This window comes from Trametes versicolor (genome assembly GCF_000271585.1).
Source record: "Trametes versicolor FP-101664 SS1 unplaced genomic scaffold TRAVEscaffold_6, whole genome shotgun sequence".
In the NCBI taxonomy this organism is placed as follows: Eukaryota; Fungi; Basidiomycota; class Agaricomycetes; order Polyporales; family Polyporaceae; genus Trametes; species Trametes versicolor.
In genome coordinates this window covers 1459235-1474183 of record NW_007360326.1, presented here as the reverse complement: position 1 = coordinate 1474183, position 14949 = coordinate 1459235, and the positions used below count along the sequence as shown (strand labels likewise).

General features: G+C 58.3%; 7 protein-coding genes across 7 annotated transcripts; 2 read left to right on the top strand and 5 right to left on the bottom strand.

The window, feature by feature from the left end:
* Nucleotides 1-958: 958 nt before the first annotated feature.
* Nucleotides 959-2640, top strand: TRAVEDRAFT_47730 (uncharacterized protein; the record flags this gene model as incomplete). Its single annotated transcript, XM_008040176.1, has 2 exons — nucleotides 959-2518; nucleotides 2581-2640. The coding sequence occupies 2 exons, from the start codon at nucleotides 959-961 to the stop codon at nucleotides 2638-2640; spliced, it is 1620 nt and encodes a 539-aa protein (XP_008038367.1).
* Nucleotides 2641-2765: 125 nt separating this feature from the next.
* On the bottom strand, nucleotides 2766-4888 carry TRAVEDRAFT_148803 (hydroxymethylglutaryl-CoA synthase). Its single transcript, XM_008040609.1, has 4 exons — nucleotides 4731-4888; nucleotides 4552-4678; nucleotides 4143-4499; nucleotides 2766-3916 (listed from the first exon to the last, which is right to left on the bottom strand). Exons 1-4 carry the CDS (start codon nucleotides 4830-4832, stop codon nucleotides 3087-3089), a joined length of 1416 nt encoding a protein of 471 aa, XP_008038800.1. The 5' UTR covers nucleotides 4833-4888; the 3' UTR covers nucleotides 2766-3086.
* A 460-nt stretch (nucleotides 4889-5348) lies between these two features.
* Nucleotides 5349-6058, top strand: TRAVEDRAFT_72107 (uncharacterized protein). Its single transcript, XM_008040608.1, has 2 exons — nucleotides 5349-5715; nucleotides 5794-6058. Exons 1-2 carry the CDS (start codon nucleotides 5498-5500, stop codon nucleotides 5951-5953), a joined length of 378 nt encoding a protein of 125 aa, XP_008038799.1. The 5' UTR covers nucleotides 5349-5497; the 3' UTR covers nucleotides 5954-6058.
* Nucleotides 6059-7454: 1396 nt separating this feature from the next.
* Nucleotides 7455-7943, bottom strand: TRAVEDRAFT_124190 (uncharacterized protein; the record flags this gene model as incomplete). The annotated part of the gene is made up of 1 exon (XM_008040607.1): nucleotides 7455-7943. A coding segment is annotated over one exon (489 nt), but the record flags the coding sequence as incomplete, so codon positions are not given.
* Nucleotides 7944-8385: 442 nt separating this feature from the next.
* On the bottom strand, nucleotides 8386-10203 carry TRAVEDRAFT_72106 (uncharacterized protein; the record flags this gene model as incomplete). The annotated part of the gene is made up of 3 exons (XM_008040606.1): nucleotides 8386-8429; nucleotides 8489-8554; nucleotides 8617-10203. 2 exons carry the CDS (start codon nucleotides 10201-10203, stop codon nucleotides 8534-8536), a joined length of 1608 nt encoding a protein of 535 aa, XP_008038797.1. The 3' UTR covers nucleotides 8386-8429; nucleotides 8489-8533.
* A 188-nt stretch (nucleotides 10204-10391) lies between these two features.
* TRAVEDRAFT_72105 (uncharacterized protein) lies at nucleotides 10392-12406 on the bottom strand (the record flags this gene model as incomplete). The annotated part of the gene is made up of 4 exons (XM_008040605.1): nucleotides 10392-10587; nucleotides 10643-10651; nucleotides 10704-10769; nucleotides 10829-12406. 2 exons carry the CDS (start codon nucleotides 12404-12406, stop codon nucleotides 10737-10739), a joined length of 1611 nt encoding a protein of 536 aa, XP_008038796.1. The 3' UTR covers nucleotides 10392-10587; nucleotides 10643-10651; nucleotides 10704-10736.
* A 456-nt stretch (nucleotides 12407-12862) lies between these two features.
* On the bottom strand, nucleotides 12863-14519 carry TRAVEDRAFT_47724 (uncharacterized protein; the record flags this gene model as incomplete). The annotated part of the gene is made up of 2 exons (XM_008040175.1): nucleotides 12863-12883; nucleotides 12939-14519. 2 exons carry the CDS (start codon nucleotides 14517-14519, stop codon nucleotides 12863-12865), a joined length of 1602 nt encoding a protein of 533 aa, XP_008038366.1.
* Nucleotides 14520-14949: the final 430 nt, after the last annotated feature.

Genomic DNA, 14949 nt, shown 5'->3' with positions numbered 1-14949 from the left:
GCAATATGAGCTCAGAAAAATATGGGGACGTTCGCACGCTTCGCCGTCGGTCTGGGATGTTATCGAGTTGTAGGCCTATTATCTAGAAATTATGATGATCTTGAACTAATCAGTCATGGTTTATAGTGCCCTTATGTATCTCGCCTCTCGTCGAGTCGTACCTGGTCGTACTCGCGATTTTTGGGTTCCATAGATGGAAAGCAAAACACACCTAGCCAAACATTAGACAACAAGAGCGCTTTTTGGCGCCCACCGTCACCGCGCGCCTCCTCCTCGATCGAGTCCGAGACTAGTCTTCTCCCTAACCACGAGTCTTACTGCGACTGCAGACATCCTCTCACTACTCTTATCATTACTATTGTTGATATGTGGCCGTGAAACATTCCCTCAAACTCGACACTTTGAGCAGATACGTATCCCCACCGCTTGTTGACTCTTCGGCCGATGATGTGCGTGGTTCGACCTGGGTCGACTACGACCATCTGAGCTTTCATTTTCTTATGCTTTATCGCAATTTTTGGCAACGAGTCTCGCGAGGATAGCTGACTCGCTTAGGTATGCATCTTGGAACACGCAATATGCGAATTTGTGCTTCCTTGCTTTCAACTTAAGCTAGCGGCACTCGATGGACTAGGTAGACGGTGCCCTTGAAGCGGCGCTGACGTATCAGATGCACTATCGCACGGACGCGGAATAACTTACGATAAATGGCCACAGCCTGATGTACTCGGAGCCCCGTGTGAGTGGAAGGCATGTCGTATCGTCCCGCACACGTGCGCGGAGGCCACGAAGAGCACTCATGATTTACATATACAAACGCAAACAGAGCCTCCCCCGGGTTGGTGCGTGGTTTCTCGTCGCCATGCACTCATGTCGTACGCTGCGGTCTCTGACTCGGCCTCCAAGCTGTACTCCGTCCTCCACATCTCAGTGTCACCTCCGACGTCCTTGCGGAGCCATGGCCTCACCGAAAACAGACGGTCACCCATTCACGTATTCTACGGCAGACGTCATATTCTGCTCATCGGACAACGTCCACTTCCGTTTACACAAAATCATCCTCTCCCTCGCGTCCGACTTCTTCAAAGACATGTTTAGTCTGCCCCAACCCCCACTGCCTCCATCGGCGCCCGCGCCATCCAAGTCCCCTCACTTAGGCATAGCGCAAACGGACGAGCTCGAAGGCTTGCCCCTCGTCCATGTCACAGAGACGAGCGTCGTCCTCGAGAGCCTTTTCCGTCTCTGCTACCCGATCGCGGATCCTCCGCTGCAGACCATCGAGCAAGTGCGCCCGACGCTGGAGGCCGCCTTGAAGTACCAGATGGACGAAGCGATCGATATCACCACCCATAGCCTGCTCAGTCTGGTCCAAACAGCGCCGCTTCGCGTGTTCGCCATCGCGTGTCGACTGTCCCTCCAGAAGGTTATCGGCGCTGCGGCATTGGCTGTCTGGGAGCAGAACTTGCAGGACTCGTACGTGGAAGAGCTGGAAGACATATCCGCGGACGCCTACCATCGATTGCTGAAGTTTTGCGAGCCTTCCGCGGCTACTCAGATAAAGTTCGGCCGCCCCTTCCTTTCTCCACCACCTACCAGCCTGATCGTTTCACCGGGTGTGCTGGGTGCTCCCAAGGTGGCTTTCTATGCGCGTATGAAGCCGATTCCGGCCTGTATGTCAAACTTACAGGGGGCTGAGGTCGTCATCCAAACGGCCGACCTTTCGTGCTTTGCGGTGTCCGAGTCTATCTTGAACCTATCCTCCAACGTCTGGCGCGAGATGATCCTCAACGCCCGCTCCACTGCGTCGCAAACTCCTCTAATTCTGGAGGTACCGGAGCACAGCGGTGTCATACTTCCGCTCCTCGAGCTGTCCTACCCTATCTCCCCGCCCTCCGACCTCACAGATATCGAAAAACTACCGGCGCTGATAATCGCTGCGAGAAAGTACAAGATGCTCGCGGCGACGAAGGCCCTGGAGGACGCTTTGTGGCGTCTGGTGGACCCCCGGCGGCGAAACGCTCCCTGCGACCCGCTCTCTGCATACTTCGCCGGTTGTCAGGTTGGTATGCGCGCCGTCGCGGAGGCTGCGGCGTTACAAACCCTGCGATTTGACATCGTCCAAAGAACTCAGAGCGGAGCGGAACCCTTTGGTGCCGCCGCCGGTTGCCTGTGGCGCCTCCTGGAGTACCACCGGCGCTGTCGTGCGGCGGTGCGCGCCGTCGTCGAGAACGATCAGTGGGTTGCTGAAAGCTGGAGGAAGAAGAAGCCGAGGAACTGCTCCAGAAGTTCTGAAGACATGCCCTGCTGGTGGAAGAAGTACCTGGCTGCTATCGCCAAGGACCCATGGCCGAGTAGTGCGTTCGCGACATCAGAATCCGTACTACAGGAGGCCGTCGCCAGGTCGATTGGCTCATGGAGCGACAGTGCGTGTAGCCATTGCGCCGGAGCGTGGGGGATGCTCCTCTTGTTCAGCATCAGCAAGTACGTGGCGGAAACGATGGACGCGCGCGAGAAGGAGGTACGTCCACAGCAATTTTTTCGACATCGTCGGTACACGTGTAACCGGTTTTCCTCATTCAGGTGGCTCTGGAATGGCCAATGTCTGCGGAATCCTCTACGAAGCAGGCTGAGTCTCAGTAGTGTAAACACCGCAGTATTCTCCCCGGGGCCCGCGAGCTTTACATCTCCCATCCATGATGATCCTTGCCTCACACGTACTGTCCCTCGTCGGTTGTTTCGGTGCAGTCATTCACGCTTCATGCTTGGCGCGTCTAGTAGTGGTATTTATGCAATGATACTCATACATGCGTCCGAGACGCGGGCTCTACCGAAGGACCAACGACCACTCCGGCTGCGAGAAACTACAACAACGCATCGCACGCGCCGCACAACGCGCGCGGGCCGGAGGGTGGGGAGAAATAACGAGGTAAGTAGTGGTATGCGGCGTGGGGGGACAGATCGATTAGATGGGTGCGGAGGACGTCGATGGGTGTGGTACGAGGTATCGATTATATGCGTAGGCGACAGCAAGGGTTCAGCGAATGGGGACGGGCACGAGCAAAGAGTTGAGGGGGGCGCGGACGTCCTCACGCCTTGGGCGCGCGGATGTACGTGCGGCGGTACTTGGCGTCGATCGCCTCGAGGTAGTACGCGCCGGGCCAGATGTTGTCGAGCGAGCCCGTGGGCGTGTACGAGCCCGCGTTGTGGTTCTTCTCGCGCAACGCCAGGGAGTCGACGTACTCCTGGCACGGCACGACCTTCATGCTCTCCAGCCGGCGCACGAGGTCCATCTTCTCGCGGATCGGCGCGGTGTCGCCGCGGACCTTGAGCGTGAAGAACGAGCTCGCGAGCCCGGAGCCGTACGCGAACATGCTGATGCGCTTCCCGCGGAGCTCCGCGGGCTCGACGCTCGCGAGCAGCGACGCGAGCCCGCCGTAGAGCGACGCGGTGTACATGTTCCCGCAGCGGCGCGCGAGCTTCATGCCCTTCTCGACCGTGCCCTCGAAGTCCGCCTTCGCGAGCCCCATGAACGTCTTCTCGAGCGCCTTGTCCGTGAGCGACGCCTTGTACGGCTGCGCGAGCAGCGCCTGCGGCTCGGGCACGTTCGCGTAGCGCGGCGCGTCCGGGTTCGCGAGGAAGTCGTTGTACACGAGGCGCGCATGCGCCTTCTGCACCATCTTGCCGTACGGCGAGTGGAAGAGCGGGAAGTCGACGTCCGCGAGCGAGAATGCGGGCCCGGCGGCGTGCCCGGAGAGCTTCTTCGCCTTCGCGTGCTTGGCGCGGAAGGCGGCGTAGGAAGCGTCGATCGCGGAGATGTAGGCAGAGATGGAGAGCGGGCCGTCGACCTCGGGGTACTCCGAGTCGAGCTTGGGCTTGTAGAAGTCGTAGGTGTTCACCATGTGCGAGCCGTGGATCGCTGCAGGAGGAGCCGGTTAGTTAAGGTGACTTGCAGATGGGAAAACGGGAAGCGGGAATAGAAAGTCTGGACCAGGGCATCGGTGTCTATAAGGCAGGCAATTTGATGCGCCATCCTTGATCGGATGCATTTGCTCTTTTCCGTAACGCTTCACTTTATTCCGCGAACCGCAGCCGCTCCGCGGTGCGCGGCCGATAACAGACGCGACAGCAAGACTGGTACTCACGTTCAACCGCAAGGGGTGCGTTGGGGCCGATGAGCATGGCGAATGCACCGGCACCACCGGTGGGCCGTCCACTGCCCTCGGCGTAGATGGCAATGTCACCGCCGACGACGATCGCGTTCCGGCCGTCCCAGGACGAGGACTCGACCCAGTTGACGGCGTTGAAGAGGGCTGCGGTGGAGCCGTAGCAGGCGTTCTTAGAGTCGACACCCTCGATGTCGGTGTTACCGGCATCGGCGAAGAAGTCCATGAGGTGGGTCTTGGTCGATTTTGACTTGTCGATGATCGTCTCGGTGCCGACGTCGATGCGACCGATGGATTTGGGGTCGATGTCATACTTCTCGATGAGGTTGATCACCGCTGGACGGAAACATGAGAGATTTGGGTGTGTGGGGACGCGAAGTGCACGTACCGGTGAGTGCGAAGGAGTTGATGTCCTCGCGGTCGTCGCAGCACGCCATGAACTTCTGTCCGAGGCCGATGGTGTACTTGCCCTTGGGCACATTGTCGAACTCCTCGAGCTCCTCCTCGGAGATGCACTGCGGAATGATCAGGACGCGTGACAGGTTTTGCAAACGCGAATCCACGTACGCGGCGGGGGAAGTACATCTCCATGGCAAGGATACCGACATCCTTGGGGCGGGCAGGCGCCTCGACGTCCTGGCTGGTGGAGGGGTTTTGGGGGACGGTCATGGCAGCGTCGAGGGTGGTGTTTTGAGCAAGGACGGGAGATGGAGGAGAGGAGGAGCGGGATGGAGAGGACGGGGCGCCAGGGATGTTATATAGAAAAACGAGGATGAGACGAGGCTCGGGTATTATTTTGATTTGGCGAGTGGTCGTACCACCGCTCGAGCCTCTGCCCCGCTCATCCCCGCCCTCTCATTGGCCCCCGCCCCGCAGCCGCCCATCCGCAATCGCGCGACCGCCCGTCGACGTCTTGTCTCTTCCCCCCATCCCTCTCTCGTCCCTCAGATCACTCAATTTCAGCAGTGCTCGCGATATTGGCTGGATGGATCGCGGACAATACACTGTCGCACTCCAAACGTTCACGGGACGCCCTCCCAGCGCGCGGCTGCTGCATCTTGTCCGTGTCTTGTACGTCCTCTTTACCTCTAGCGCGTCCCCTACCCACCATCGCAGTCTTGTCCCCGCTCTAGTCTCGGTTTGCGTTACGACACGGAGCAGCTAGCCAGCCGCGCACATCACGCCATGCGCGAATTATCACAAATCGCGATCAGATACAGGCTCGTGTGCGGCATGCCCTCCGAGTCTCTGCTCGCGTACCCATTCCGGCGTGGCGCCACGCCGTCCGATTCCATGGCCTATGTCCGGACGCTCCCTGCATTCCTCCTTGTTCCATGTCTCCTGCGGCGGCCCGACCACATCGCTGCGGGCGGCCTGCACCAAGTTTCCGTTCAGCCCGGGACGCCTCCGGACTACCGCGCGTCTGTCTTCGCTTTGGATGCCGACTTCATCTCCGGTGCACTGCACCTCTCCTCGGACCCGCCGGACAAATTTGTATGACCTCCGACGCGCCCCAGCCGCCGACGCCCGTATGGTGTATGTCGGTCCTATCGTGAGTCGCTCCATTCACCGTGTCTTTCGCGGCAGGCACAGCAGTACGTCGTGTATGTCTAGCTCAAGCAGGAGGCAGGAACGGAGCTAGTGGCGCGCCTGCGAGGTGGACGATGACCTTCTGGGGCCCTCGCCTGCGCCGCCATCAGCGCTGTTCTCGTATGTGGATGTTCAGTCTCCACGGCCGACACAAAGCTATCGCGTTCCTCGTATGGCAACTCAGGACCAGACGGCATTGACGGGGGTTCCGAGGTGGCCGGCGACTTGGCGCGGCGCGTCAACCATATGACCATCATATGTAGTCCGCGCAAGAGGCCTCCTTGACATCAATAGACCTTGCTTTTACCTCACCCGACCCGAAAGCAGACCCGGAGTCGAACAAGTCTAATACAAGTTGTCGCCGCATGCAAGGCGATTGGGACGGAAGCCGGGGTCAACGACTGTCGTGGCACTATGAATGCTTTACATTGCTTGCTCTAGCTACAGTATGTGCGTGGTCGCGCAGTGGCAGAACTCTGTTGATGGTGTGATCGGCATCTGCGATATGATATGCAGCGGCGGTACTCACCTCATTACGCTCTCTGTGTCAATCAATGACGTCTGGTTCTCTAGATCTGCTCAGGCGAACTGGAGCCGTACCTACAAAGGCAATTATCAGCACCGTGCGGATTTTCTGCAAAGGATACTGAAGCGACCTACGTCGTCGATAGCAGACTCTATAGCGTCGGCGGCGGAAGTCATGCATTCGATGAGGGGGACGAAGACAGTATGGAGGCTAGCGTTGTCTATTTGAGTGGACACAGCGTGTGTTAGACCCTGTTGACATCCGTTTTGAATCGTCGCCTTGGCGGGTACGCCGTGTGCACTAGCTACGAAGTTGGTAATAACGTGCTGGAGGGGGGTGGTAGAAACGTTATAATAATTGGAAATATACGGTAGGATTCGCCGGCTAATGTTCTCGAGAGCCTCCTTGAAGATCTGGCGGCATGCGTCGTAGTAGATCAGCAAACGATGATAAGCCAGCGCTGGTGCGCTCTCCATAACGGCGGTGTAGTCCCCGACCGGCTTCCTCAGTGCGTTTCTTGCTGCTTCCTCCGCGCATTTGTTCAGCCCGAGGTTGATCGCGACGAAATAGGCCTCCAGGGGATGAAGAATGGCTGCTTGATCCCAAGCCTCGCGGGCCTTGCTCGCGATGAGCCGCATATGATACTTTTCGGATGCAACCAGGACTCTAGCCAGCCGGGTCTGGTCGGTCGGCAGGGTGCCCCCAAGGCTGTAGCAAGCCTCGAGCAAAGCGGACAACACATCGGCGTCTTCGTCAAAGTCCAGCACGACGGCCGCGGGTGTCGAAACGTCCTCTGAGACGGGGACATCCTGCAGCTCTGCAAGCCGTGTTCCCAGCTCCGAGGAATGCATGTGCAGGACGGCCTGGTGAGCGGCGAACGACATTTGCGAGCCCGTTTGTGAAGACGACCGACAGGTCACGTCCGGATGTGGTAGCTTCGTCGAGAACGGGCGAGGCGGTTTGAAGGAGCGTCGCTGTGGCTGTTTACGCCGACGCTCGATCGGAGGACTCAAGAGAGCCAGCTTCCCCTCATCTATGACAGACTGCTCCGCCTTCAGGAATTGCTTTAGCCGGAGGTAGTCCGCAGCGGAAATCCCAGACATGTCCCCGAGGTCGTCCATGAACGACAGCACCTCATTCTGGCCATCGCGTGCCCACGAGGTCCGCAGAGCGACCGCCGCCTGGCGCGCTACATCCTCGAGCCCGGTGCGACACGCGGCCGCCCACACTTGCAGTGGGCTCTTTGGGACGATGGCGATGAGCCGTTCGGACAGGATGTCGACGGGCAACTCCATCTCGTACTTCGCTGCGGCCTGCAGCGCGGGCACGATCATGTGCGGGTCTTCCATCTTCGCGCGCGGCTTCGAGATGGGGTACACGAGGCGCAGGAGCAGCTCGAGCGTCGCGCTGTCCTCGGAGACCGGCACGACAGGCGTCGTTTGCGTTTCCGCGCCGGCGGGGAGCGCGGAAGGGGTGGTGCTAGCGGAGGTTGGTTGGGGGAGCGCGAGCATCGTGGCGAAGAACGGGGATGCCATGGAGAGAAAGAGGGTGTGCACACGGAAGTCGACGAGGTCCGCAGTGCGGAGGATGAGGTCCCCCGATGGCAGGTCGAACGGGTGTGGTGCATTGGTGGGACGTGAGGTGTCGGGCGAGGGTTGGGACATGTTGTGGTGAATTTGACTGGTGAAGACCCACGGACGAGGTAGGGAGGGGGTCGGAGAGGATGACGGGGGGAACAAAAACGCATTCAATGGCGGACATGCCTTATATCACCGCGGGAGGTGCTGCGGTAGGCCACGAGCTGGAAGGTCGGACTGGATACTTGCGTTCGTCCAGGGTACCGCAGCCTAGAGGCTTAACCTGAACGCCACTATAGTATATACGTACGTGTCGTCCCGCCCGTGCCGCCAGACGTCCTACCACGGCCTTCATTGACCTTTTGCTATCAACTCAAGCCAGCGTCGGAGATCTCTTGAGCTTGGATAGACTTTGCTTATAACTTATAATGCGCCCGACCAGAAGTCACATATTTGCCTCCAAGTCGTCACAGCGTGCAAGGCGATTAGGACGCAGGTCGAGGTCAACAATAAATCAACGGTTTACATTGCTTGGTTTAGTTTGTACGTGGTCGCGCTCGGAGTGGCAAAACTCTGTCGATGGTGTAATCAGCGTCGACGTCTGTAATATGATATGCAGCGACGATACGTACATCACTATGACATCTGTCTCATTCATCGACGTCCGGCCTCTTTGCTTAGGCGAACTGGAGCTGTACCTACGAATGTAGCTATCAGCATCATGCGGGGGTTTCTGCACAACCGTGCCCAAGCGACCTACATCGTTGATCGCAGAATCTATGATGCCGTCGGTGGAAGTCATGCATTCAATGAGGGGGACTAAGAAATCACCGAAGCCAGTGGAGTCAAGTTGTTTGAGCATGATGTCTGTTATCTTCTTCCGACATTCCGCTTTGAGGGGTATGCCTGGTGCACTAGTGACGTCGGTGACAGCCTGCTTGAGAGCAGTGGTAGTCGTGGACTGTCTGTAGGCAGAACTTCTAGTCGCGTAGTAAACCTGTTCGGGTATCCGGTCGCAAATGATCCTGAGGCGCTCCTTGAGGTTCTGGCGGCATGCGTCGTAGTAGACAAGTAAGCGATGGTAAGCCAGCGCCGGTGCGCTATCCATAACGTTGGTGAAGGCGCGCGGTACTGGACCCCTTAGTACGGTCTTCGCAGCCGCCTCCGCGTACTCGTGGAGCCCGTGATTGATCGCAACAAAGTAGGCCTCCAAGGGTCGGTGGGCGGCGGCTCTATCCCAGGCCTCGCGAACCCTGCGTGCAATAGCTACCATCTCGTACTTTTGACACGCCACTAGGAGGGCAGCAAGCTTGGAGAGGTCGGTGGGAACGGGTTCCTCGTCGCCATAGCAAGCCTTTAGCAACGAGAACACGACCTCCGTTTCTTCGTCAAAGTCGAGCACGACCAACGGCTCGGCGCTAGGACCCGGAGAGCCATTTAACATATCGTTCCCTGATGACACACCGCGACGCTCCGCGAGTCGCGCCTTCAGGACCGGCGACTGCAGGCAGAGGACCACCTGGTGAGCCTGGTACGGCGCTGGCGGGCCCCTCCGTGAAGATGGCCGACAGATCAAGTCGGTCGGTGGCAGGCTTGTAGAGTACCAGGATGGCGAGGGCGGGGATAGGGGCGGGAACTGACCCCACGCTGGCAAAGCAGAGAACTTGGCGCCAAATCCTACTGGTATGGGAGTGACGGGGATCTCCTCCATATACGGCCCGCCCGCCACAAGGAAATGCTTGAGCCGATGATAGTCCCCCGCGGAAATCCCAATCATGTCCCCGAGACCGTCCATGAACGACAGGGCCTCCACTCCGGTGTTGGTCCACGACGTCTTGAGTGCCTCCGCCGCCTGGCGTGCGACGTTCTTCAGGTCCGCGCGGCACGCAGCCGCCCACACCGCCAGCGGGCTGCCCGGCATGAGCGCGACGAGGCGCTCTGACATCGTCTCGAGTGGGAGCGCCATCTCGTACTTCGCCGCCGCGAGCAGCGCGGGCACCATCTGCGCCGGCTCCGCCATCAGCGCGTACGGTTTTGGGATAGGGTATGCAAGCCGCAGGAGCAGCTCGAGCGTCGTGCTGTCCTCGGACACGGGCACGATGGGCGTCTCCGAGTCCGCCGGGCCCGCGCCGGTGTCATGCGCGGAAGAGGAGGCGGCTGCGGCGGAGGGCTGGGGTAATGTGAGCATGGACGCGAAGAACGGGGATGCTTGGGCGAGGATCGGGGAGTGCACACGGAAGTCGACGAGGTCGGCAGTGCGCAGGATGAGGTCGGCCGAGAGCTGGGTGAAGAGGAGCGGCGCGTCGGTCGGCCGCGGCGTGTCAGAAGTGGGTAGGGGTGAAGACATCTTGGCTGACTTGAAGATATGTGCAAGCGGAAAATGGAAGGCGGAGGGAGACTGTCTTGAAAGTGAGGAAAACGAGGGCGTACTGACCGGTGTGTGTGTTTTATAGCTACGATCCGTGCCCTCCCGCCTCGAGGAGCCGGTGCAGGGCGCTGCGGTAGGCCACCCGCCGCGGGTACGGGAACGGGTTGACAAATTGACTTAGTAGAGCGCTCATACAGAGGGACGAGAGTCCGAAGTCCATAATGGATGCCATAGCGAACAACATGAAGATACGCGAAGATCTCTTCGCTGCGGCTGGAGGTTATGGTTGATGGGTGAACACGGTACTATTCTTCGCACCTCCGAGTTATCTGTCGGGCTAGATTCACGATCATTATCCCTATTCTTGAGATGTAGCATGAGCCGTCTTAGAAACTTCCAAAGCAGAACAAGCACGTACCCGAGTTCACTGCCGGAGGAAGATCAATAAGTGTTCCACCCAAGAGAAAAAAAGCATGTACCGCTCGGCCGCGTATGCGGGGCATTCAATGCGCTCAGCTGCTGTCCTGTGCGAAGCTGATCTTCACCTGCGAATGCACACGTTAGGACAGGTCATTTGCGGCAATCAATGTTGCAGTCTACATACATCGTCCAGGGCTTGTTCTATCTCATCCGGAGTAGAGCTGACGTATTGAACAAGGGTAGCCGCAAAATTCGGCAGATCGAAGGCTCCAGTACGACCCAGTCCAGCTTGTATCACGGTGTCACGAAGAACTTTCCTCAGGCCTTCCCCGGGTCGTGCAGTGTGAGCCAGGTCCTTCAAGGGTGTCACGATGTCCGTTGCTTGAATTGTGACGCTGATCTCAGTGTCCCGGGCGAACCGTTCATGCAAGTAGTAACCCCTACCGCCACCATAACCCCTACCGCCACCGTCAGAGTGCTGGCAAAGGTGCGAGGCGGACAAGTGGTCTGGGATTCGGCCGCTGGCTTGAACCAATCGCTCTCGGACGACCTGGTGACAAGTGTCGTAATATTGCAACAACTGATGGTAGGCCAGGGCTGGTGCTTTCTCCATGGTGGCGACGTAGTCGTCCACGATCGGTCTTGCCAACACGTATCGTGCAGCCGCCTCGGCACATTCCTTGAGTCCGTGTTCAAGCGCGACGAAGTACGCCTCCAAGGGTCGGAGAGCGGCGGCAGCATCCCACGCGCGGCGAGTCCAGCGCGCGACACCCACCATGTCGTACTTTCGGGAAGCACCCAGGAGTCCAGCAATGCGGGTGAGGTCGGAGGGTACAGCGTCCTCGCCGCCGTAACAGACTGCTAGCAAATCGGATATGACATCCGCATCTTCATCAAAGTCTAACACCATGGGGTCCGACGAGGACGTCGAACATGCCGCTATTCGGAGACTGAGGATTTGTCTCTTCAAGACCGAAGAGTGACTGCACAGCATGATCTGGTGGGCGAAGAAGGGGGTGGGTGGTCCGTGGCGAGAAGTTGGTTGACACTTGAGATCGACGCCTGGGAGGTCGGTAGAGAAGGGAGAGCTCGGCGTCATGATAGCTACAGTGCTCGGTTCGCTCGCTGGGGGGCTCAGTAGTGCCGGAACCGTCGCACCTGAAAGGAACCGCTTCAGCCGGTAGTAATCCCCGGCAGAGATTCCCGTCATGTCCCCTACACCATCCAGGAGAGTCAACACATCCTTGTTCGCTTGGGGAGTCCACGAAGCCTTGAGGGCAACCGCGGCCTGGCGTGCGACATCCTCGAGGCCTGTGCGAACCTGGCACGCGGCTGCCCAGACCTGCAACGCCTTGTCGGGTGTGATGGCAAGAAGTCTCTCAGATACGACCGCCGCGGGCCACACCATGTCGTACTTGGAAGCGGCTTTCAGCACGGCCGCCAACAGCTTCGGCTCCTCCATACGTGGCTTCAGGATGGGGTATAGAAGTCGCAAGAGCAGGTCGAGAGTCTCAGCGTCCTCGGACATGTCGATGACGGGGAGAGCGCGGGTTGGGTCGGCGACGTCTACGGGATCAGTTTTGGCTTGCGGCTGCGGGAGCCTGAACATGTCCGAGAAAAACGGCGATGCTTCCGCGAGGATGAGGGTGTGGGTGTAGAAGTCGACGAGGTCGCTACTGCGCAAGATGATGTCCGCCGAGGGCCTGCGGCTGAACGGGTGCGATGCATCGGTGGTTTGTGGTGGATCGGGGAAGGGAGCCATTCAAGACGTTATCCAGAGATCAAGAGGACGATGTGGAGGGCGATTTGAGACGGTAACAGAGGCGGCGCGGTCGCGCTTGACCGAGGGTGCGCGTTGAAATAGCTGCAACCTGGTGCTGCGGTAGTAGACCACGCGCCGAGGAGAAGGAATGAGGCGTAGATCGGCCCGGTGGAAAGCTCTCTTGAGATACCGCGCGAGCCCCCACAGCGCACTGCTTGACCTGAAGATTGAAGGACGAGTGTCAATACGCGCGAACTTAAACTCCACGATGGTAAGAGTGATGACTGACACAAGAGTCGTGTGGCCGTGGCGCCGTCTTCTATCACCCCTCGTACTTTACAACCTGGTCGTGCTGTTGAACAATCTATGAATTCAATCAGCGTTGCGGCTGTGGTAGGATATACGAACACATACCATGCATCGGCACATCCACCTATCAGAGAAGCTACTACATCCTCAACCTAGGATGATCTCCACCTGCGAGTTATGTAGGTTAGTACTGAGGTGCTTATGACAAGTGAGACTGACACACGTCGTCCAATGCCTTATCAAGATCATCCGGTAGGGAGATAACACATTGAATGAGCATTGCCGCAAAACTTGGTAAGTCGGTCGATTGACTGCGGCCCGACCCAGCTCGTACCACAGCGTCGCGGAAAGTGTTCCTGAGGTTTGCTCCGGGACTGAGATGGGCGGTGTTGGCGATGTTCTTCAAAGGGAGAACAATATCTGTTGCCGGAACATTGACACGGCTTTGGCAATGAGTTCTGCCCATCTTGTAGAGACTTCCGATATGTACGGCAGCGGACGTTGGATCGTCGCAAGTGTAAGTCTGGATTACGTGCATTGGGATTTGGCTGCTAGCTTGAACCAATCGCTGCCGGAAGATCGTGGAACAGGCGTCGTAGTAAACCAGCAAGCGGTGATAGGCTAGCGCGGGCGCCGTGTCCATGACTGCAACGTAGGCATCTGTGATCGGTTCTGCCAACACGTTCCTCGCCGCCGCTGTCGCAAAATCAACCAAGCCGTGGGCGAGCGCAATGAAGTAAGCCTCCAGGGGGCGAGGAGTCGCAGTCTCATCCCACGCTCGAATACTCGAGCGAGCCACGCGCGCCATACCGTACTTGCGGGAGACGACCAAGAGTTTGGCGAGGTAGGTGAGGTCTGTAGGCAGTGCTTCATCGTCACAGTAGCAGGCTGTCAAAAGCATTGATATGACCTCGGGTTCGTCATCAAACTCCAGCACAAGTGGTCCCGCGATATTGGCGGACGACGATACATCGGGGGGGATTGTACTGCGTAGACCTAGAATCTGCGCCTTCAACCATGAAGACTGACTGGAGAGTACACTTTGGTGAGCAAGGAAAGGTGCAGTCAGTCCGCGGCGAGGAGTCCGGCACTTCAAGTCGGTGCCTGGGATATCGGTGGAGAATGGAGAGATCGGCGTCGTCGCCACACCGCCTGCTTCCCTCGTGGGGGGGCTCAGCAGTGTCGAACAGGCCCTGCCCATGAGAAACTGCTTCAGCCGATAATAGTCCCCGGCAGAGATTCCGGCCATGTCACCCAGACCGTCCATGAGAGCCAGCGCCTCCGTATTCGCCTGGCGCGTCCAAATAGCCTTGAGGGCCTCTGCCGCACGACGCGCAACACTTTCGAGGCCAGTGCGACACGCAGCTGCCCAGACCTGCAGCGGACTCTTGGGTGTAATCACGACGAGCCGCTCGGACATCATCTGAACAGGCAGATCCATCTCGTACTTCGTCGCGGCGAGCAGCGCGGGCCCCATCACTTGCGGATCTTCTATCTCGGAGTGCGTTTTCAAGATCGGGTATACGAGACGCAGGAGCAGCTCGAGTGTCGTGCTGTCTTCCGAGACGGGTACGACCGGAGTCCCTTCCGTTTCCGCGCTGGAGTCGGGTGCAGAGATGGTATTAGCATGGGGCTGAGGAAGTGCAAGCATGGTAGCGAAGAACGGGGATGCCTGAGCCAGAATCTGGGTGTGCACGCGAAAGTCGACCTGGTCGGCGGTGCGCAGGATGAGGTCCGCCGAAGGCTGGTTGAAGGGATGCGGCGCGTCGATAGATTCCACTGATACGGGTGTGGTCTGAGACATGTTGTGACTCTATTCCCTCGTATGTTGTTGGTTCAAGAAGTTTGCAAAAGGACACGTAGAGGATACAGGGGGAAGTGAGGTTCGTTCACGTTCAAGCAGTAGTAGAGGTTAGGGAGAGGCAGCTGGCAGACGCCGTGCTGAATTTTGGTTTAGGCGCCGGCGCCCGCCTGCCTTCTGGCAGGACCCCTGCCTAAGCGCTAACATGTCCGATTCGGAAAGTCACGTGAATTGCCTTACTTGTGGATAAGAGGCGATGCTTCGCACGCCAGACCGATTCTACCTAAGCTGCATGTGGCACGCTTACTTAGTACACTACGGTGCAGCTCGAATTTTCATAACGCTTGCTTTACATGATTGGAGGTGCGTAAGACCTAAGTCGTTGATACCGCCTTTCCGTTACGATTGTTGTGTTTATCACAAGTCCATCAAA

Bases quoted from the DNA above. Each gene is read 5' to 3' on its own strand.
- TRAVEDRAFT_148803 (XM_008040609.1), bottom strand. From the start codon at position 4,832: ATGACCGTCCCCCAAAACCCCTCCACCAGCCAGGACGTCGAGGCGCCT. The intron at 4,679-4,730 runs GTACGTGGATTC...ATCATTCCGCAG, and splicing joins AGATGTACTTCCCCCGCCGC to TGCATCTCCGAGGAGGAGCT. The intron at 3,917-4,142 runs GTGAGTACCAGT...CTCCTCCTGCAG, and splicing joins CGCACCCCTTGCGGTTGAAC to CGATCCACGGCTCGCACATG.
- TRAVEDRAFT_72107 (XM_008040608.1), top strand. From the start codon at position 5,498: ATGTCTCCTGCGGCGGCCCGACCACATCGCTGCGGGCGGCCTGCACCA. The intron at 5,716-5,793 runs GTGAGTCGCTCC...AGCAGGAGGCAG, and splicing joins TGGTGTATGTCGGTCCTATC to GAACGGAGCTAGTGGCGCGC.